The sequence below is a fragment of the Antedon bifida genome, chromosome 2 (assembly GCF_963402885.1).
Source record: "Antedon bifida chromosome 2, ecAntBifi1.1, whole genome shotgun sequence".
Taxonomy (NCBI): Eukaryota; Metazoa; Echinodermata; class Crinoidea; order Comatulida; family Antedonidae; genus Antedon; species Antedon bifida.
This window is the reverse complement of record NC_136227.1, coordinates 22,304,695-22,328,727: the sequence shown is the minus strand read 5'-3', so window position 1 is coordinate 22,328,727 and position 24,033 is coordinate 22,304,695. Positions and strand designations below refer to the sequence as shown.

The window sequence follows — 24,033 nt, the reverse complement described above, 5'->3', positions numbered from 1 at the left end:
TTATTTATTTAATTTTTTTTTATTTTAAGACCTATACCCTTTTCACATCTGCAAAATGTAACAAGTTGTAACTAGGTTTGCATAGTGTGAATACAATTTTGTGGAAAAAAGATTTCACACTCTGTGAAATCTCGGGAGAAAAACATACTGATGAGAGGCCTGTTTTTGTTCCGAGATGTTCAGAGTTCTTATTGCGTGCGTGTGTATTGCCCTAGTATTAAACTGACCAATCATAGTAATAAAATAGCGCGCAACTACGCTTTCCTTCCAAGGTTTTTGTCAGGTTTCGCATATATATGTATGAAAATGTGTAATAACTCAAACCTTGTTATAAGTTGTATACATTTATGCAGATGTGAAAAGGGTATAAGTGTCTTTTTTCAATCATTGGCCATTAGGTTCAAATGCTGGTTCAAATATTACTAATAGAAAGCATTCTGAAAGTGCTTGAACTAGCTCTGCCAATGAATGATCTGTTCCCAGAGGTTCCCAATTCTGTGTTGGGCCATGGCCCATGATTTCCTCTTGGGCTATTTGCCAAATGGTGATAAATAAATCTGTGAATGACTGGGAGGTTTATGCGTTAAACTCTTCCTGAAAAATATGTGATTGAAGCTTGTCTCTAATTGCCTTGATGCATATGAGCTGTTAAGCTGACTATCACAGAAAACGTGACTTGGTCTGGCAAAACATACTAATTTCATCCTAACATTTCCCTGGTTAGTCCTATCATTTAAATTTTCTGCGTCAATTTCTCTGTCCTTTCTTTTTTGGTTTCATCTTTAATATACTGCATCCAGAGCTTTTACTAGTCTATGATGAGTTTCTACAACAATCCCACTGTAAGACCTAGATTTAGTAACAACATCATACGATCTTTGTCATAAAATGTAACCCAATCTGGCAAAACCCTCTCTTTGTGGGCATTTCAAAATTCACGTAATCAGTCAAAACACGTCCAAATCGACTACCCTGGCAGATTACATGTTTTTGCATTTTCCTCTCGATTTATGCTAAAATTGTGCGTAAATTCAGTTGAAAGTGGCCGAGTTTGACGAAATTTTGATTGCCAGTTCGCTGCACAATGTTGAAAGGTCCCACTACAAAATAAAGCTCATCCATTTGACATTCTGAATATGGAAGTTTTGGGCGGAGTTTAAAGAAGGAACCAATGAAAACTTTGATTTACTATGAAACAATTTTTTAAAATTTGGTTCTTCGAAGTTTCTCGAACTGCGTGTGTTGCTATGGTGCATCATCGCAATTAATAGATTAAAAGATTGGATGCATGACAACAAACTAAAATTAAATGACTCCAAAACGGAGATAATTTTGTTTTCACCCCCACGATTTAATTGTAATGCACTTAACATTGAGCTCCAAATTGGCGAAGCAGTTGTGCGTCCGTCAAAGGTTGTTAAAAATATTGGTGTATTCCTTGATGAACACCTAAAAATGAATGAGCATGTATCTAAGGTTAAACAAGTCGCTAATTTCTATTAAGATCTTAAGTCGCATAGACTATTGCAATTTGTTTTTGGTGGGATGTCGCAAAATAATTTTAATGCCTTGCAAACAATACAAAATCACGCAGCCCGATTGTTTTTTTGTTTTTTTATTTATTTATTTAAAAAAAATTTTTATTCAATTTTAGGCAAATTGCCAAGGATAACCACAAGTGACATCAATCACTGTCCTTCTCTCAAAGGTGGTTCTCCTGTTCAAACGACAAACATAAGCACAAGATGCTCTACATAAACAAAGTCTTTGGGAGTGGAATTGCAAATTGTCATGAGAAAAAAATCCTGACGTATGACAGGACTTGAACCCAGGACCCTTAGATTGGTAGTCAAGCATCATAACAACCAAGCCACAGCTCCACTCTTTTTCAGGTATCTAGACGTACGAGTGCTTTTTCTTTGTTACGTCAACTAAATTGGCTATGTATAGAAGACCGAGTTAAATACAAGATCCTAGTTCAGGTGTATAACTGCCTTAGCAAACGCGCACCAGTTTACTTACAACATTTTCAACAGACATGGACACTCACAGATTTATGGTGCCACTGGTAGCAGTTTGTTTTCGGTCCTTGGACCTCAATATTGGAACGAACTGCCCGTTGAAATTCGTAAGTCACCCTCACTTTCACTTTTTAAAAGTAAACTTAAGATCCATTTACAGTGTGGGATGATTAAGTGACTCGACCGATGACGTCAGTATCCATAGCAGGCCTGTGTATCTTGTGTTTCTTGCATTTTTTATTTAAGATTTTTGATGTTTGTTTTGTACTGTCAGGCGCTTTGTAAAAATCACCATATAAATGAAATGTTATGTTTGTTATGTGTATGTGCGGAAATAAAAAGTTGTTTTCATTTTACACACAATATATCGATACAGATCGGGTCACATAAGTGTTTTATTTCTGACTGTTTGCATAACCCATATCAAACACTTTGTAAGTGTGTGAGTTTATATCTCATTGCCATCTCCAAGTGTACCCACTGTTGTTTATCTTGCTTTTTCCATATATGCATGTCATAAACTCTGATAATATCCAGTTCCGGTCTTAAGATTCATGTCCCACGCAATTATTAATAGATTGCTGTTGCTGACACTGCTGTTGATTAAGCTTTCAAGTGCGCCGTAGTATATATTGTTCCCTAAATGTTTTTTTTTTCAATAAAGAATTATTACATATGAATGACATGAATAGAAAATATTCATTATTGCAGAAATTTGAATAATTGTATTGGGAGAATATTTTATGAGTTGAAAGATTGACTGTCCTATTTAGAATTCAATTAATCCGCTGCTTCTATCTTAAAGCAATGTCGAAGGCTAGCCTGTGCAATTCTCAAAAATCTGAATGTGCGAACCATTTTAGAACTGTAAAATAGAACTTTTACCCGGAACAATTAATAATATAATTTAATTATAAATCAGATTGTAAGAATACATTGTGGTGTGTTAGGAGACATTTACTTTCATACATCAGGATATTAACAGTTATGGGAATGTTGCTGTATGAAGCGTTGTAATGCTAATTTGATGAAACATTATTCATTAAGATTGTGCCTTGAGCTTGCTTCCTTATTGGTCATTGAATCACATTAATTTAGATGATATAATGTGCACTGCTAAGTGATTTTATTTAAATGTTGTTTTTTTAGTAATGGAAATTTAATATAGTTCAATGAAAAGTATTTTTAAATAAGCTATATTATTAGTTTATTTGATTTCAAATGACCAGTTAAAGGATGCCTTAAATGGATATGAAAGGTTTTTAAAATGTTCAAAAAATGTCTGTATAAATCCTTATAACAACAATAAACGACTATGTTAAATATAAAAATATACTTTACCATGTATATAATATTATCTGTTAGATAGAATCAATTTTAAAGGGACAAACATAAAAATTAAAAAAGCAAGAACCAATTACTTAGAAAGCAGAAAATGACCAGATTCCACACAGGCCATTGTACCATTTGTAAAATGACCAGATTCCACACAGGCCATTGTACCATTTGTAAAACTAACCAGATTCCACACAGGCCATTGTACCATTTGTAAAACTAACCAGATTCCACACAGGCCATTGTACCATTTGTAAAACTAACCAGATTCCACACAGGCCATTGTAAAACTAACCAGATTCCACACACAGGCCATTGTACCATTTGTAAAATGACCAGATTCCACACAGGCCATTGTACCATTTGTAAAATGACCAGATTCCACACAGGCCATTGTACCATTTGTAAAACTAACCAGATTCCACACAGACCATTGTACCATTTGTAAAACTAACCAGATTCCACACAGGCCATTGTACCATTTGTAAAACTAACCAGATTCCACACAGGCCATTGTACCATTTGTAAAACTAACCAGATTCCACACAGGCCATTGTACCATTTGTAAAACTAACCAGATTCCACGCAGGCCATTGTACCATTTGTAAAACTAACCAGATTCCACACAGGCCATTGTACCATTTGTAAAACTAACCAGATTCCACACAGGCCATTGTACCATTTGTAAAACTAACCAGATTCCACACAGGCCATTGTACCATTTGTAAAATGACCAGATTCCACACAGGCCATTGTACCATTTGCAAAACTAACCAGATTCCACACAGGCCATTGTACCATTTGTAAAACTAACCAGATTCCACACAGGCCATTGTACCATTTGTAAAACTAACCAGATTCGACACAGGCCATTGTACCATTTGTAAAACTAACCAGATTCCACACAGGCCATTGTACCATTTGTAAAACTAACCAGATTCCACACAGGCCATTGTACCATTTGTAAAACTAACCAGATTCCACGCAGGCCATTGTACCATTTGTAAAACTAACCAGATTCCACACAGGCCATTGTACCATTTGTAAAATGACCAGATTCCACACAGGCCATTGTACCATTTGTAAAACTAACCAGATTCCACACAGGCCATTGTACCACTGACACTAACTCAATATAAACAATTGATCATTTCTTAGAAAGTTTATCTTCCATAAGAACTTGTTTTAATAAGTTAAAAAGAGAGACTTATGTTCAATATTCAATATGAATACTATTAGAATATTTGTATTAAATAACTAATTAATAATAATTAAAAATAGCATATAGGCCTATGATTTTTACCAAGATAAAACAATTTTTTTCCTTATTTTTTTTACAGTAATTGTATCATTTTTAATTAAAGCTATTGCGCATAGTAGGACAGAAACATTATAAAACAATTCCACCCCTTAATATGACTTTATTTTTATATATTTTGTTGTTAATAAGTTCGTAGAATTTGACATATTGTAAATCCTTATTAAAGACACTAGACCTGCAATTTTTGACGTTTTGTAAAAATAATGCATATATATATATATTTTAATCTTTGATCAAACATTGAAATTCATAAAATCGCTTGCAAGTCACAAATAGGAGGAGCACAAGTTCACATAAATGTTGACAAAATTAGGAACTGTTATGTTTTAGAGAAACGCGATGCACAAAAATAAGAAAGAAGAATAATACAGATCTTCATGTGGTGAACTAAGATGTAAAAGATGAAAATCCGACTTTTTCAGTTCAATTGGCCATATGATGACGTCACAACATCCAATAAGCAAAAATGTTACATGAATCCATATCTACAATTAAACAGCTTCGATAATACGTTTTAACCAGGAGGGTCACTTTTCATTTTGACAAACTATAACATATTGAAATTTACTGTAAGGATGAAAATAAGTGACCCAGGTTATTCAAATTTTTAAACATGATGATGTCATCAAAATTAAAATATTTGTAACTCATGCGAAAGATAAGTGATTGAGCTATAAAACATATTAAAATCTTGAGGAAATTGAGGTACGGATAAGCGGAAATGCGCTCTATCAAATGTTATGAGCTATGACGAAAGAGGCAAAAATCCTATATTTTACATTTATGTGGCCATACGATGACATCACAACATCCGAAAGGTAAAAATACTGGGTACATCTGATTCTCAAGTGATTTTGAACTTTCGGGTCATAGGTCAATGACCTATTTTTTCACGCAATTTTACCAATATCTTTATTTTATGGCACAGTATTTGATAAAATGAATCAATTCTCTTTGAGTCATATTTTACAAAATATATGGAAAATAAACTCATTTTTCCATTTTTTTTTGGTAAAATTTCATTTTTTTATTTTAATGAATAACAAGTATTTTGTAACTTATGCTTGAATTTTTTTCAAACAACTTTTAAAAACTGCCCTAACTATATGGGAATGGATATCAAAAAGACATTTTAAATTTACATTGCAATTAGAGCTTGTATATGTAAAATACTGATTTTACTAATTTTTGGGTAAAAATAAAAAAAAATGTTATCTCGTAAACTACTTATAGTAGAATGATAAATCATACATTAAATGAAAGCCAATGATAATGTGTGTGTTCATTGTAATAGTAATAGTTTTTGTCATAAACCTATCATAAATTTAGAAAATACTGATTTTCATTCGTTTTTGGTTAAAAATTACAACAAATGCTTGAACTACTTGCCGTAGAACGCTAAATCATACACTAAATGAAAGCCAGTGACAATCTTTATATTCAATTGTAATGGAGGTTTTTGTCATCACCCTATCAGAAGTCATCATAACTTTAGAAAATACTTATACGTAAAGTTGAGGCATGTCTGAGTGAAATATCTATTTGGATGTCTCAAAATAAGTTAAAACTTAATTCTGACAAGACCGAAATTTTAATCATCGGATCCGATATCTCTTTATCCAAAATCAATATTCAATCCATTCGTATTGGAGATAGTGATATAGTGATTACAAACCTCCCGGTTAAAAATCTTGGGGTTATTTTTTATCGTAATATATCGATGAAACCTCAAGTGTCCAATATCGTAAAAATTTCAATGTCCCATCTACGTAATATAACGAGAATCAGACCGTTTCTTACTGTCGAAGCTACGAAACAGGCAGTAATCTCATTGGTTTTATCGAGGCTAGATTACTGTAATGGGCTTCTTTATGGCCTCCCTGAGACTATAATCCAAAAGTTACAACTGGTTCAAGATTCAGCATCACGTATCATATATATGCGCAGGAAGTATGACCATGTTACTCCACTTTTCATCAAACTGCACTGGTTACCAATAAAGAAATGCATAGAGTACAAAATTCTGCTACTGACATATAAATGCTTTAATGGTCTGGCACCGGAGTACATGAGCGAATTGCTAAGCTACCAACACAGCAATCGTTCACTACGATCATCTAATGATAACTTAAGATTACACATGCCCAGATCACGCCTAATAATGTACGGTGATCGTGCGTTTAAGGTCTGCACTCCATCTATATGGAACACTCTTCCGATTGACATCAGGAAATCAAAATCTACAGACTTGTTTAAAAGGCATCTGAAATCATATTTATTCCAACAAATTTACGAGTGCTAGCGGTTCTGACTTAGAACTTATCTTTTTGGAAAGAATTCGGCGCATTATAAATACAAATTGATTGATTTTCATTCATTTTTTGTTAAAATTTAAAACTACTTAAAAACACCAAATCATACATTAAATGAAAGCTAGTGACAATGTTAATATTCATTATGAAGGTTGTTGTCATAGAAAACATTTACTGTAGTCTAGTAGTAGAATAGTACTCTCATTATTTCTTATACAAATCATACATTGTTTTCCATCTTCACTGTGATGTTTTCTAATTAGATGCATTTATTTATAGCGACCTTGCACCGGTACCTAAATTCATTGATGCAATATTTGTAATCATTATTACATACTGACAACGGGCGTAACTTTGCTATAAGCATATTCAAAAACTTCAAATCTAAATACAAAATGATATTAAATTTCCCAATTGATGTTTAAAGCTTCTTTTGATTCAAGTAATGTAGTATCTTGTCCAGTACTTATTTAGTGAACTTGCACTGGTATTCAAATTCCTATTTAAAGCAGACATTGGTACAGGTCCAAGCGTATTCAAAAACTTAATATTACTAATGCTGCGACAATTGTTTGATTTTCCTAATATTGATGTGCAAAGCTTCTTTTAATTTACTTTGTAGGGCCAAGTAATTAATGTGTATTTGCAAAGTTCTGAATTGTGAAAAAACCTTTTATGAGAGTATCCTGCAGTTGAAATGTTGAAAATGTGAGAGGACTAGATATCCATGTACTTGATAAATGTCGACAAGTTTCGCCAATATACACAGAATTACATCCGGCACAAAATATTTATATCATACATACAGGACAGGGTCTTTAGTACTGGACAACTTACTAATTTACTTACTTAAATCAAAAGAATATTAAAAGTGATATTAAATGGAGCAATTTTCCCAATTGATGTTTGATTTAAGTAATTTAATTAGTAACATTTATCGACTGTATAGTACTGTACATATATAGTATATTTAGTCCGTCACATTCCAAACCACAGGATAAATAAAAAATCTGTTCAAAAGTTTTTTCACAATTTAGGCCATTGGGTGAAGAAAAAAAAGAAAAACATCTCATTGATGTAACAGGCAGAAAGCGTGGCAAAAACACAGTGTCAGTTGTACGTTTTTACGTCGCGACGCAAGTCAAATCGCGTCTTTTTATGTAAAATTGCGTCAACTTACTATTCGTTTAATGATTCTTTTTTACCATCAGACGAAAACTACTCAGTATTTATGTCAGAAATTTTTATTATAAACATATCTGAATTATTTATATGATTAAATGAATAATGGTATAAACCATGCGAAGATCACAATCAATAATTTGACACAATATTTCAACTAAAATGTTTGGATAGACTTTATTATTTTTATATATAAGTATACAGTACAGTATACATAATATTAAATAGTTTTCATTGGCCGACTTAAATATATTAGTTACCATTTGGTATAAATAAAGACTAGCCATTTGACATTTACAGTATTTATGTTATACTGTACCATATTTGGTACATTATAGTAATAGTTATTTATAATTTGATGTCTGTAATCTCAAACAACCTTTACTGTTTACAATCAAAATACCCGCGGCGGTACGGTGATATGGTGTATAAAAATGATACCAATCGAGGTGAAACCAGAATTTATGGAGTCTGTATGTAGTTTAGTCGTTTTATTTATGTCTGAATATCTTTGCAATACCATCTAGTGTCATAAACACTGATTTCATGGTGGAAACAATATTTTATTGGACCCTCAGAGACAGAAACGTGTGTTCCGTAATCGACGCCATGTTGTTATTGTGTACAGGCTTTCCATCAAATCGTAAATAATGACAGCGACCCTTGGCAGCCGATACAGTTTTCTAAAAGTTAGTCAATTGGGTCATACCTATCCCGAAAATATTAGTTTTGCTCGTCCAATTTCTAGGCCATCTTTATGAAGATCGATATCATTATTTTAGCGTCCGTAGTACAGCGGAAAACGGACTAGCGGAGCCTTACCGAATTTTCAATGTTCCGGCCTAGCGCGCTCGCGTTGTCAAAAAAGAATGTTTCTGTTGCAGAAATGAGATAAGACGAAATTTTTCATCTTAAGGCAGGGTGTTGTTCGTCTCAGATTTAAGATAAAATTAAGCAAATTTTTTTGCTTAGATATATTGATAAATCTGACTTAGGCAAAATCAAGGATTTAAGGCAAAGTTAAGACGATTTTTTTGCTAAGCAAGTTTGATAAATCCGGCCCCAGTGCACATTCACTAAATAAATACTGGACAACTAACTAATTAAAATCAAAAGAATCTTTAAACATATCAATTGGGATTAGTTGGGACTTTTTTAAATGCGCAAAATGCCATGATTCGCGTAGGAAGTTGAGTAGAAATTAGTTTTGCGTATTTTAACATTTTAAATGCGCATGCACACATAACTGTGAAACATGCCATTTTTAATCCACAGAAAGTTGACTCTTGATATGAATTATAATTTTCACCAAGTGTGAAATGACTTTTTTGTTTTTAATCTTTGATCAATCATTGAAATTCATATAATCATGTGTAAGTCCTGTTGCACAACTCTGTCGTTTTTCAAAAATAGGAGGTGCACAACTTTCACGTAAATGTTAATATGTTGACAAACCACATGCACATCATGTAATAATGTTTATACGTGTGGAGAATGACTTTTAATAATGCGTAAACTTCAAACTTTAATGAAAATACTCAAACCTCAAGATGGCTAACAGAACCATGTGCATGAACTGTGCGCGGTGTCTAACATTACCTAAACAATGAGGGTGCTATATGCATTATAGCCATGCTCAGGTTTAGCATTACATATCATATCCCCTTTACTAAAAAAATAGAAAAACAAAGTGTGCTTTTCTTAGGCATGGTTATATTAAATTCATTACACACTGGATAACTTATATGAATATAAGGAAATTGAATAAAAACTATTTGTAGAACAAATGTAACTTTCAAATTTGTTTACAATTATCAGTTCAGAAATCATTGTCAATTTTATATCATGTTTATGTATTATTATCATTCAGAGGCATTTGCGAATCTTGTGGGCTTCATAATATGATGACTACTTCTTCATAGGATCGATCCATCGGACATTTCGACGTCATTATGATCTTGGCTCACTGCTCCAGGTTCTCATTTGCATTGATTTGCTTCGTTCTTGATTATCCTAACACTTTCCCCTTCCTTTAGGTCTTTTGACAAGAGTGATACACCAATTTTCTGTGAATTGCTCGAACTAGTCGGAGTTAAATTTCGGACCGTTGTCACTAACAATTTCATCTGGGGTGCCGTGTTCAGCGAAGTTTCGATATGTTCTGTTTACACGTTTTAGAGAAACGCGACGCACAAAAATGATAGAAGGAAATAAGCACTAGATTTTAACTCACTATTACCTTGCGTTTAAAACACTCTAAGCAGATAGAACTATATGTATACATTCATGACAATGCATGAACGTTTACATTGTTTTTTGTTATTTTTATTTACATAATGTTACCTTCAAATATACTGATCTGTTCTTACTACTTGTAGAATTGCATTTTAATTCAAAATAATTTAAAACATAATTATTACACGGACAATTATCTGATTAATTGATTTAATTTATGAAAATATCATATCACTGACGCCAACTTTACTGTTTTTTAAAATTGAAAACCTGAAAATACATTTGACATAGCTATTTCACTGTCGTATCAGGTACAGGTATGAAGTTGCTGTCTGCTAATCATGGTCGTGTCTTTTCATTGGTTAAGGTTAAAATCACTGATGCATCACTGGATTAGCGTTATTAAATCTACCCTCTCCTGCTAGAGTTATTAACGCCACTGGCGCGGAGTAACATCTCCCTAACGCTAATCCGCGGCCTGGTTCAGACACAAAAATATGTACGCCGCTTACATAACTCCACCGTAACTCCGTGAGTCTGAACATACCCTTAATATTCAGTCAATTCAGTGTTCTATACAGAAAAGAGTAGTCAGTGGCCTTAACATCAATTAATTGTATAATTTGCACCCAAGGTCGAATAGCAAGAAACTCAGGTCCAGTTACATTGGTGTTCATTGGTCAATAGGAAATGAACAGCACACTTATGGGTTGCGACAAAGTTTAGTTATTGATAAATTGTCCTTGGAAAAACACATTAGTTGGGCTGACCATGGGCTGACAGAGTTAACGACTTCGTAACGCTATCCGGGGCTCATGCGCCAAATTTTTTCGAATTTTAAAATTTTAAACACACCATTTTTAATCCATAGAAATTTGACCCTTGATATGAATTATTTTCTTAAGTTTCAATAACAAATGTCTTTTGGTTCTGAATTTAAGATAAATTTTTAAAAATCGTATAATGTACGTATGTTACGCTGCGCAACCTTGGACGGGACCGAAAACCTTATTACGACATCTTCAGTTAGATGTCAATCTTCTGTTAAAATTATACATAAAAAAAAAGATGGTGACAATAACAAGGGTTATCCAGCCAAGTGCGGATAACCAATAATACAGAAAAAAATATAATGAAACAGGACAGTTACAAGAAGTTATCTGCTACTAAGCAGATAACTAATAACATAGAAAAAAAATAGAAACATAGAAAATTAATTATTAGATTTGAAATCGTCACGATGACAATCTTATGTTGACGAACAAAATTCGAGGAAAGAAAGAAGAATCACTTTGACGAGTTCGGGTTATCTGCGCAAATGCTACATGCACATACATCAAAATATGAACACCAACAATTATTATGCCATCCTATGACATGAATTAAATATGTTTACAGGGCTGATAAAGTGTTTACGGAATACACTGTATATAGACCGGCTTCAGATTGAGCTGGAGTGCCACCTGGAGAGGACATTAATGACACAATGTTTTGTTGGGTCAATTTTAGCTTTTAGTTACCAATAAAACCATGATATATTAATCATACACACTACAGTATATTATTATCAAGGTGGTTTGTGTAATAACATCATTCAAATTCAATATGGCGACCACCATACAGACCAAAACTGGTAAAATGGAGAAAATGGTTGTGAATATGTGACATTTATGATAATTAATGCTTAAAAAATACCCGGAAATATGCTTCTAGAGTAAGTAACTTTTTAACTTTATTTAATCTGGCAAAAGTTCTTCTTGATCATTTGTGTATGAATCTGAATCCGCCAGCCCAATGATGAAAAAAAAATCATTATTAACCATAAGTATAATAATGAACAAAATGGCTGGCAACATATTGTATTTAGGCTTGCACATGATTAGAATTCAGAAATAAATCATTATTCACCATTACAGGTAGCAGTATGCCAGATATATTAATGTGTATGGACCTGTTTCTGCTGCAACTGCTCAAAATACGGTATAAAAATGCGGTATAAAATACGGTACTTTTTATACCGTATTTTTTAATATCCCGTTTCTGCTAACAATACTTCTTGGGTGGTCGTGTTAAAATTCATCATCATTCAAAAATAATCGGTCAACTCGGCCCCGTTAAAGTATGGAACGCAAAAAGTGCTAATGAAGGAGATTGATAAAATAATATTTCTTCACAATTTTTTAACTATGAATAATTCTGACTTTTAATGAATATTAATATTTAGACAATAATATATTTAGCAAAAAAAATAGGAATGATTTCACCAACTTTTCTTTAACAATTCGTAGCTGCGCCTCCTTGCGCCTTTGGCAGCTTTTTCGATATCTACAACTGCTAAGTGTTTTCGCTGACCGGGGGATTCCCCTTTTTTTAAAACGCAAATCATGGACAAAAACGATCATTTTTTCTATGGCCAAATGGTGGAACGTAGGCCTCCGTCTTCGATTTACTAAAATGCGGTACCTGCACGTGTTTTTGTAACACGCGGGTACTTCTATTTATATCGGCAATGAGTTCATTTTTTTATATGATATTATTTAATTATATTATATTTTTTATTTCTTCATTTTTTTTAAAGTGTGGATAGTAAGAATCATAATAAGCACTTTTTGCGTTCCATACTTTATTGTGGCCGAGTTGACCAATTAGTTTTTGGCCGAGTTGACGTGAGGCCGAGTTGACTTGAGGCCGAGTTGACTTGAGGCCGACTTGACGTGGGGCCGACTTGACTTTGGCCGAGACGATTTGGGGCTGACTTGACCTGCACCCGTATTCGGAATCCTTTAGCTGTACTCAGAGCCATCAGATAGGCTTTGACATCAGTACGGTTGTCTTTTTCTTTCTAATGATCTTAGCTAGCTTACTTTTGTTTAAGGTTCTTCTGCCTTTGCTGATGTTGCCATCAGTGTGCTGATGATAATTACAGTTGGCCTCCATGGTCTTTATTTTGCCATTTTTCTTCACAATTACCTTTTGGCTGCATTGTTTTAACAACTTTACTTTCAACCTTAGTAATTTGTCATGTATGCCCTTTTCATCAGACATATCTGTTTGCTTACAAACTTCTTGTGTTCGTTCCTTCCAGTTTCTGGTATCTGCATATGCAAGGTCGTCATCAATCGGTATTCTAGATGCCAGGTTGTACAACTTATCAAGAGGCTCACAAAATCTTCTGAGATTGTAGATAACAATATATTTGACAATCTGCCACTTTTTACAACCTGACGTGGACGTAATGGCTTATAGGTAGCATTAGCATCTTCTATTCCAGCTGCACTCTTCAATTCACTGGTAATTTCAGCCTGTGATGATCTGTTTAGAGTCCACTTTGTCACTGATTTAATGTTTCCTGCAAAATTCTTGATGCCTCCACTGGCATCCATTTCCAACTATGTTGTTTACAGTTGATCAGGCCTAGGCTTAGTTAGTTAATGAATATAAAATAGACGATAAACTTCTGTGTATTCTTTGAAAAATTTACGAACCCTGATTATTGTTCATATTGTTTGTTCAGGTGTAATTAAAACATTAAAATAAATAATTGCAACCAACCAAAAATGCTAGCTAGGCCGGCCCTACTCAGCCTGCGCTGCCTCACTCAAAGCAATGATGAAATTCCTCCTCACAGCGACCGACACACGTGGCGCCGTCGGAGGAATAATCGCTAAAATAATGTTTGAATTGGCTTACGACATTTCTTAGGTAATTTTTTATGAAATGTATAGTGTACTTGCTTGACGAATCCTTTGTCCATTAAATTATATAATAAGTTGTAATGTGTCCATAAAGTATAATTATTCTATGTGCGTAAGCCTAGCTTGTGGTGTGTAAGCAAACCGCAAAAATACCATCGCCATGCTTTCCACACCACCACAGAGATCCATCTGTTCCATTACATGTACAAGCCCCATAGATCAATTTCTAGTCATACCCTGATGAGGAGAGTCTCACTTGGGTGATGATCACTGATGTCCAATGGTACAAGGCCACCTAGAAAGTACTGTACTGTAAAGTGTATAGCAGTCTCAATAAAGCAGATTTGTGTTACAAGGACCCTGCTGTGTTTGTTGTGTGTGTTTGTGTAAACAATTCACAACAGGATACCTCCTTACAATTTTGACAGGTTAAATGATCTTGGTTAAAAAATCATGTGTTGTTTTGAGAAATAGAGTAGAGTAGAGAATGGTACATTAATTATGGGTGTGTTCATTATCTATTAAACACGTGCGTCACCCAAAAAACATTTATTTATTTACATCCATTACAATCGCGTATTCTGTAATTTTACTTGATGCTATTCAATTGTTGTTTGACGTTCACCGCGGAGGCGAAATACATTCTCCAATTTGGTTCAACAAACTCATATCGCGATAATAAAAGGTCACGAAATAGTTAAAAATGTAAAATCACAAAAATTTAGGGCTGCGAAAATGTTGGGCTTTCAGTACATACGTTATATATTTGACACAAAATAAACACAATTCTGCATATACATATTTCCTAGGCTAGCATGACATAATCAACTTTCTGCGCTCTAGCACATGTTTATGATTGGTTTGTACGTTGTTCCATTTGCATATCACTAATTCCTCAATGACGTCTTTCATTTTAAAGACATTCTCTAAAAATAAGTATTTGTGGATAATGAATAGTGTTTACTGTATACTTGAATTATGATACAAATTGTACACAAATTTGATATTCATTGAAATATTTTTGTATGCAAGAATTTAAACAGCATATTAACATCATTATTTTTTAAAGCAATCACATCAACGCAAACATATTCCCTAAAGGAGGATTCTTCTTTTATTGTAGGCAATAACATGATATTGCTAACTCTATAACAGCTTCTCACTCTATAACAGCTTCTCACTCATTATGTATGATAAACTAACAACAATCATCTTCTAAAATTAGTTTGATTGTGCATATAATTGCATGTAATCATAAACTTCGGAATTTCTACTTCAAAATTTTCTTATATATTTATATACAGTAGAAATAGACTGTACAGTACAATTACACACAAATAGAATTATACATAATCTGTATTCATTTCTTTTGCATGTACTAGATTCTAAAACTATATTTAGAAGCAGTATGTTGACAATACAGTACTGTACATACAGTTTTTCTCTTCAATTAATTCATTTATTTGTATAAGTACATTTATCCTAAGAAAAAAGAACACTTCCTATTTCATCTCCATAAAAGTAAGCATGTGCTGTATGAATGCTAAACACACGAGCCATGACGTTTTCAGTAGACAGCCATTAAGATATCTAATTTGTAGACTGCTAGAAGTGTATTGCACTGCACTCAAACCAAATGTAACACTAGTCACAAGTTTAATTTTACTGTTTTATTTATATATAAATCAATAGACATAGAATAAGTTCTAAATCTCTGGTGATATACTAAATATCAATTAAATTATTTGAAATGATAAAGATGGAAAACTCAACCCGGAACCTTCTACTTGATATGCAGCGGAACAGCACTAGTTATCAATTGGGAACATGCAACAGAGATACTTTTATATTATAAATAAGGCACAGAATACATTCTAAACTGCCCATTGATACAGAATATTAATTAATTAATTTAAAAATGATAAAGATGAGGAACTCTATGAGAATGAAAAAAAGACAAATTCAAATACAGTATATATATATATATATTACTATTTATAAAAGCTTTTCAGTTTAGTTTTCTTTCATTGGTTATACGCACTTGGCGGATAACCCCTTGTAATATTGTCAGTATTTTTTTTTTCTTATCTTATTCTTCTTTTTTTCTACGAATTTTGTTCACAGTGTATCTCTAATGCTTGTCAACATAAGATTGTATAACTTTTTCAGAAGATGGAACTCTAACTGTAGATGTGCAAGAAACTGCATTATATGATGTTAGAGTAGTGCAGCGTAAGTTATTTTGAGCATTTCAAAATTGTTGCCGTTTTTGTAGAAACATTTTGAATTGCAAAGTTTTTGCAATTAAGTAGATTTCATTCATTTTGATGAACTTTAATTGCAAATTAACGACACATGTGCATGTTAAACTTTAATAATCATGTGCTACAAAATGGGTAATTTAATGCAAATTTGTGCAAAAATATAGCTTATTTTAATCAGTTATATCGCTGACCCCTACTTTTTAAAATGTATTATGGAAGCTGATGAGTTGTACATATCAATTCATGTACAATTTGTACCGGATATTTTGACGTCACCATATATGGCCACTCAAATTTTTAAAATAGGTTTTTTTTGCTTTAGTACTAGTTAATCCCATTTAATAGAGCGCATTGCGCTTATGCTGACCCAATTTCGCCCTAGATTTTAATATGTTCTTTCTCAATCAATTCTCTTTCACATGCGTTACAAAAATTTGAATTTTTATTACGTCATCATATAAAAAAAAAAAAATAATGTGACTTACTTAATTTCAATCTGTTATAGCTCCTCGCAATGAAAAGTGACCTACATGTTTAAAACTTATTATGGAAGCTGAATTGCAGATATGAATTCATATAAAGATGTTATGACACATCATCATATGGCCAGTTGAATTAAAAAAGTCAGATTTTTCGTAAAAATTCACCGCATTTAAAATAGCGTCACACAAACATAATATTGATTTATGAATATTATTTAAGAATATTTTAGATTATATTATACAAATAATAAATGTTTACGAGTTGGATGGTGAGAATATTTCATGAGTTGAATAATGACTTGAAAATAGAACAGTCAATTTTTCATCAAAAGAAATAAAAATTCTCTCCATTCAATGAATACAAAAAATTATTATTTGTATAACACACATACCTTTATTTAATTTATTCATCGTAAATCATTGACGAATACGAGGCCTGGAAGCTAGGCCATTAAAAAAGGCAGTGCTCCAACTTTAGAACAGTTATATACGGCTCTTGTACGGATCTTTTTCGACTAACTAACTAAATATTAATAAACTTTGATCGAAAAACGAAATGAACATTTGGTAATGAGGTACTCCAAAAATGCCTCGATAGTGCATGTGTCGTGTACTGTGTTTTGGTGGTCTGCTAACCTATGTATATCCTATGAACTTTGGTCTCAAGTTGAAAAAACTTTATTATCACCGGGTTTTAAAAGTGACCATTCATTGATTAGGTTATCAGTACATGGAATAACAAGTAAACGAGGGTCGGGTTTCTGGAAACTGAATACAAGCCTTTTAAGTGACCCACAATACATTAAAGAAATTAAAGAAACCATAACAAACACAAAAGAAGAATGTTTAGAAAATAACCCACATACTGTATGGGAAATGATAAAATGTAATACAAGGAGAATCATTGTAGTATTCTAAACAAAACAATTAAAAAAAGACGTGGATCGCTTAAATAATGAAATCAAAACCTTAGAAGAGCAATATTGCGTAAACAGTAATGAAAAAATAACCGAAATGATCCAAATTAAAAGAAACGAACTAGAATCAATCTATGAAATTAGAACACGTGGCTCACTGATTCGATCCAAAGCCCGTTGGATAGAATTTAGAGAGGAGGAATTATAATAAAAAGCATAAAACTAAACTTACAACAGATAATGGAGACATAACTAACCCAGACGATATAATAAATGAAGAAAAATTCTATGAATCATTATATAGTTTTGAAGGCGAAAATAACAATGTCAACCCTGCTGATATTTTTGACAAGATACACATAGATAAAATCAATAAAGATGATGAATTTATATGTGACCAGCCCCTTAGAGATACTGAATGTTTAGAAGCATTATAAACAATGGATAACAATAAACCCATGGGACAGATGGTTTTCCTGCCGAGTTTTATAAACTATTTTTGAATGATATAAAAGATGTAAGGAAGATGTCATGATAATATATATTACCGATACACCGCCCTCTATGGCTAACAATATACACAAATAAAAGTACACGGATGTAACATGGCCGACTAGAAACGAACCACGTTGTTGTGTTAGCTTATTGTAAATTGCCTCCTACCCCTCCACCTATATGACAACGCTAATTAACGCTTTCTATTATTCTTTCCAGTCCGGGTTTTTAAGTATCTCCCAGAAACGATGTGTGATCGCTTATACCAAAAAAAGATAAATCTCCGCTATTAAATGTGGATTATAAAATTTTAGCAAAAGCCATTGCGACTCGTTAAAAATGTATGCTGCCATCAATAATTAATCTTGATCAAACAGGCTTTCTTAAAGGCATTGGTGAAAACATAAGATTAGTCTATGATGTAATAGAATATGCAGAAATGCACACAAGCCAAACTTACTATTTTTTGTAGATTTCGAAAAGGCTTTCGATAAGGTGAAATGGGACTTCCTTGATACGTCTCTTAAGAGATTTGGCTTTGGTAAAAATATGATAAATTGGATAAAAATATTATATAAAGACATTGTTAGTTGCGTTTTAAATAACGGGGTAACCTCAAAATTCTTCAATTTAAAACGAGGCCTGCGTCAAGGATGTCCCATATCCCCATATCTATTTATAATTTTGGAAAAATTTCATTTAGCTTCGATTTTGTATAGATGACAAATTTCGTTTTTGTAAAAGCTACAACGGAGTACTTACTCGTACGTTTCGATCTCTATCAGAGATCATTCTCAACTGACTGCGGAGCGTAATGCAGCTTGGTCGTGCTTGACGTCATCTGTTGATGACGTCGTACGCCTCCGGTTGTAGGTTGGAGGTTGTGCGGGGCTCGGCCAGGTGATGTGTCTATCAAATCATTGTACAAATGCGAGAGTTCGTGGGCTCCAGTGTCCCGGTTCATGGTCTTCTCCTTATTTCTACTTATATGTAATGATTCTCTAATCTGTCTGTCTTTGCGTTTAGGCTCTTTGGTTAAGATGGTAGCCTCCCAGTTTGGTACATGATTGTGTTTTATGACATGTTCTGTAATGGCAGATTTGTGTATGATCGATGATGTGGATGTTCTGGAAGCCCTGGTCATTACTCCCCCCGTGTTTGTTGTAACATCTTTTTTGTGATCATTAATTCGTGTTTGTAATGCCCTCCCTGTTTCCCCAATGTAAACTTGTGGACAGTTGCGGTAGATTACTCCACATGTATCCATCTTCTCGATTTTATCTTTTGGGTGGACGAGGCTATTCTTGATTTTATTTTGTGGTAGGAAATAGGTTCCGACATTGTGATAGGAGAGAGTGCGTCGTATTCTTTCTGCCATTCCTTTTACATAGGGGATTCCTATGCTACCTCTCATCTTGATCTTTTCCTTCTGTGGTTCGTGTCCTTTGTTCTTTTTTTTTTTTTTTTTTTTTCGGTTCTCCATAACTCTCTGGAAGGACCACTCTGGATACTGGCAGTTGTGTAACGCTTTCTTGATGTTATCCATCTCAACTTTCCTCAAATCCATATCTCCCACTACCTTCTCAGCTCTGTCCACAAGCGTGTTTATAAGCCCCAGTTTGTGTTCGAGAGGATGATGTGAGTTGAAATGTAAATATTGGTCTGTGTGGGTAGGTTTCCGATAGACTGAGGTGGTAACTGTTCCGTTGTCATTAAGTGTGATGAGCATGTCTAGGAAAGGTATTGTGTTGTTTGTCATGGATTCTGTGGTGAATTTGATGTTGTCCGTTATATCGATGTTGTTAAGATGTGTGTTAAATGTATTTACTGTACCTGTGGGGATGATAGCTAATACATCGTCAACGTATCGTTTCCAATACACAGGCTTGATGTTAGTGGGTGCCGTGTTTATGGCTTGATGTTCGAGCCACTCTAGATACAAGTTCGCCAATATAGGACTTATTGGGCTTCCCATAGCAATGCCTTGTATTTGCCTATAAATGTTACCATTGAACGAGAAATAGGTTTTGTTCACAATTAAACCGAGGAGCTCCATTATGTCTGTCACGTGTAGTTTAGTTCTATCCGGAAGTGTCGGATCTGTTGTTAGGCGATTTTCGACAACTTTGAGGGCCTCTTCTACTGGTGTTTTTGTAAACAGAGATACTACGTCAAACGAGACAAATGTTTCACTTGGTTTGACTATTATTTCTTTTAGTTCACTCGCCAACTCTCCTGAGTAAGCTACATGATGTTCTGTGTTTCCGACAAGCGGACCCAGGATTTTGGCGAGGAATTGTGCAACGGTGTAAAAAACGGTGTTGATGTTATCTACTATAGGTCTTAATGGCCAATTTGGTTTATGTATCTTCGGAAGACAATACAAGTTTACATTGGGGAAACAGGGAGGGCATTACAAACACGAATTAATGATCACAAAAAAGATGTTACAACAAACACGGGGGGAGTAATGACCAGGGCTTCCAGAACATCCACATCATCGATCATACACAAATCTGCCATTACAGAACATGTCATAAAACACAATCATGTACCAAACTGGGAGGCTACCATCTTAACCAAAGAGCCTAAACGCAAAGACAGACAGATTAGAGAATCATTACATATAAGGAGAAATAAGGAGAAGACCATGAACCGGGACACTGGAGCCCACGAACTCTCGCATTTGTACAATGATTTGATAGACACATCACCTGGCCGAGCCCCGCACAACCTCCAACCTACAACCGGAGGCGTACGACGTCATCAACAGATGACGTCAAGCATGACCAAGCTGCATTACACTCCGCAGTCAGTTGAGAATGATCTCTGATAGAGATCGAAACGTACGAGTAAGTACTCCGTTGTAGCTTTTACAAAAACGAAATTTGTCATCTATTTATAATTTGTGCAGAAACACTAGGTAACATGGTACATCAATCAGACACATTTAAAGGTATAGAGTACAATAATGTAGACATAAGAATTAACCAATTTGCAGATGACACAGATGACACAGATGTGTTTTTTCTCAAAGACCAAAACTCAATTAAACCGATTATAGATATACTGGATGAATTTTCTATATATTGTGGACTCAGAATTAATTATGAATAAAATAGGATCGTTATGAAACTGCGACTATAAAACGCCATCTGAGAAAAGTATTTCATGGACCAAAGGCCCAGTAAAATACTTAGGCTATGTTCAGACCCATGGCGTTAGACCGTTTTAGCGTACAACGTTACTAACAAGGTCACACTACAAACCGCAGAGAAAAAAATGAGGTGTTCAGACCCATAGCGTAGGATTATCGTTACAACGGAAGTGCGTCATTCAGGTTGTTTCTAGTTGCATATTCATGTGCTCTTACCCACGTGTTTTCATCATTATTTCCACTGTATATATAATAGGCCTAGATCTCAGCCCTACAACTTTGAAAAAACTTGCCGTAAATAAAACATACCTCAGCATTTATTTAAGAAAAATATAGTAAATTTCTGTTTCTATTGTTATATTTTGTAGTAAAAAACATTTTCCCCAGGCTCTGGTGTTACGAAAATAAAGCAGGCCTCCTAATGATATGAAGATGGAGATTGTGTTAACCAGTCAGTTAAAAAACCCTTAACTTGCTAATAAAAATGACACAGCTCCCCTTGTTTGTTTACTGAATTTTTTTAGGAGTTAAGGGGTTTTCAGCATTAAACTTGTCCAGTCTAGTTTGCCTTGTATATGAATGAGTGACTTGATGTCCCACCACGCTAGTTTTTAGCTTGAATGAAATGCGTGAATGGCTCTTAGCTAGGCCTAGGCGGGGACGGGATCGTAGTCACTATGTTTAAATACAAGGTGCATTTATTTATGTCATTTGTTAGAAAATATAATGGTAATCAATTGATACATGTAGTTTGTAGCCTAGTTTTTTTTAACAGTTGTATTTGTAGCCTAGTTAGGCCTTATTTATTCTGGCCTTTTTGTTGTTGAAATCCATTTCTCACACGACGATACAAGATGTCAGCCTAGGTCAAACCTTGTTTCGCGTCATAACAGGAAACGTTCTGATTGGATACAACGTTGACTTACAGTAGCGTCGTACGCTAAAACGGTACTATCAACCGTTTTCCACTACAACGCTACAACCGTTGTACAAAGCGTTGTACGCTAATCCCCAACTGTTCAGACACACATTCTTTTAGCGTCGTACGCTAAAACGGTCTAACGCCATGGGTCTGAACAGGGCCTTAGGTGTTAATATTTCATATAATTTTAATGATATTTTCAGACTCAATTTTCCAGATATAGCTAAGGATGCTGAACAATTATTAAATATGTGGAAACAACGCTCGCTTACTTTGTTTGGAAAAGCAACTATTATTAAGTCACTGTTTCTCCCGATATTCACGTATGTTTTTTTCAAATTTACCAGACCCACCCAATTGTTTCCTTCAAGATATTCAAAGTAAAATATTTAAGTTTATATGGAACGGAAAACCTGATTAAGTCAAAAGAAAAGTCATGCTTAACAATTTTGACGAAGGAGGGTTAAAAATTCCCCATATTAAGAGTTATTGTACATCTCTCAAATCATGTTGGGTGAAAAGATATCTTGATGGAAATCAATTGATTGGAGGTACACACCTAATTGGTGACAGTGGCTTAGGCTGCTTTTGTGCTTTCCTGGCAGCTAGTGACTATGATTTTATATTTTCTTTTGCGTTGTGTTTGTTTAATTTGTTGATTTGTATTATATTTTGTAAAATGTATCTTTTGCCTGAATAAATAATAATAATAATAATAATCCAAGTGGAAAGTATTTTTTAAAAGTAAGATTAAAGAGGTTGGAGGAAATATTGTTTATATTTGTAATATTAATTAATTAATTAATTAATTAAATTTCAGTATATCACCGGGCGGTTTAGAATTACTGTTCTTTGCCTGATTTGTTTATATATATAAAAGTATCTCTTAGGAGATCCCGCCTCGTGAATAAAAATACTGAAAGATGAGGGCGTATCAATTTGATCTCTGGTGAGCGTGCGTACAACTGAGGACTAGTGCTGTTCCGCCGTACCACGCCGAGAATGTTAAGGAGTCGCTATCCAATCGAGTTTGAACAATACCATGAAAGCCCCAGTGGTCTAATGGTTAGGACATCTGCATATCAAGCAGGCGGTCCGAGTTCGAGTCTCGGTTGGGGCGACTTTTTCTCATTCTCACAGATTTCCTCATCTTTATCGCTTAAAATTAATTAATTAAATTTCAGTATATCACCGGGCAGTTTAGAATTACTGTGATTTGTTTATATTTGTAAAATTAAAACAATTTGAAAGGTTCCATAAAGATATGCTCTCTGCGTGGAGTGAATACAATTTTGTAGAACCATATACGATAGAGGACATCTTAAATCAATCTTTATGGAACAATTCATGTTTTGATAAAAGAGAATTTAAAGTTGAAAAAAATTGGTTGGTTAAAAATGTGAACTATGTAAAAGATATCGTGAAGAATGGAAAATATTAGAACTAGACGAATTTAAACAAAAAAACTTTTAAACCAGACTTCTTCTTATATCACCAGATTGTTAATTCAATTCCAAAGCTCTGGAAACAGAAATTAATTGAACAAGGTGTAAACACAACTAATGAAGTTCAATCTAAATTTACAGACATTTATTTCTGTGAAAACAAGAAATTGTCATTATATCTATATCTAACACATTATATTAAACAAGAAATATTTCTTACAAAAAACGCTTATTGTTATTGCTAAGGTCA

At 33.9% G+C, this 24,033-nt stretch overlaps 1 protein-coding gene and 1 long non-coding RNA gene across 2 annotated transcripts in view; one reads left to right on the top strand and one right to left on the bottom strand.

The window, feature by feature from the left end:
• The window catches only part of LOC144858647 (uncharacterized), a 50,585-nt gene extending 30,882 nt beyond the window's left edge, over nt 1-19,703 (bottom strand). The window contains exon 1 of the mRNA XM_078714744.1: nt 19,022-19,703. Within this exon, the coding sequence (XP_078570870.1) occupies nt 19,041-19,673 (633 nt within the window). The 5' untranslated portion in view covers nt 19,674-19,703 and the 3' untranslated portion in view covers nt 19,022-19,040. The remainder of the gene's footprint in view (nt 1-19,021) is intronic.
• Nucleotides 1-24,033, top strand: part of LOC144858656 (uncharacterized) — a 158,364-nt gene that overhangs the window by 19,368 nt on the left and 114,963 nt on the right. The window lies entirely within an intron of this gene.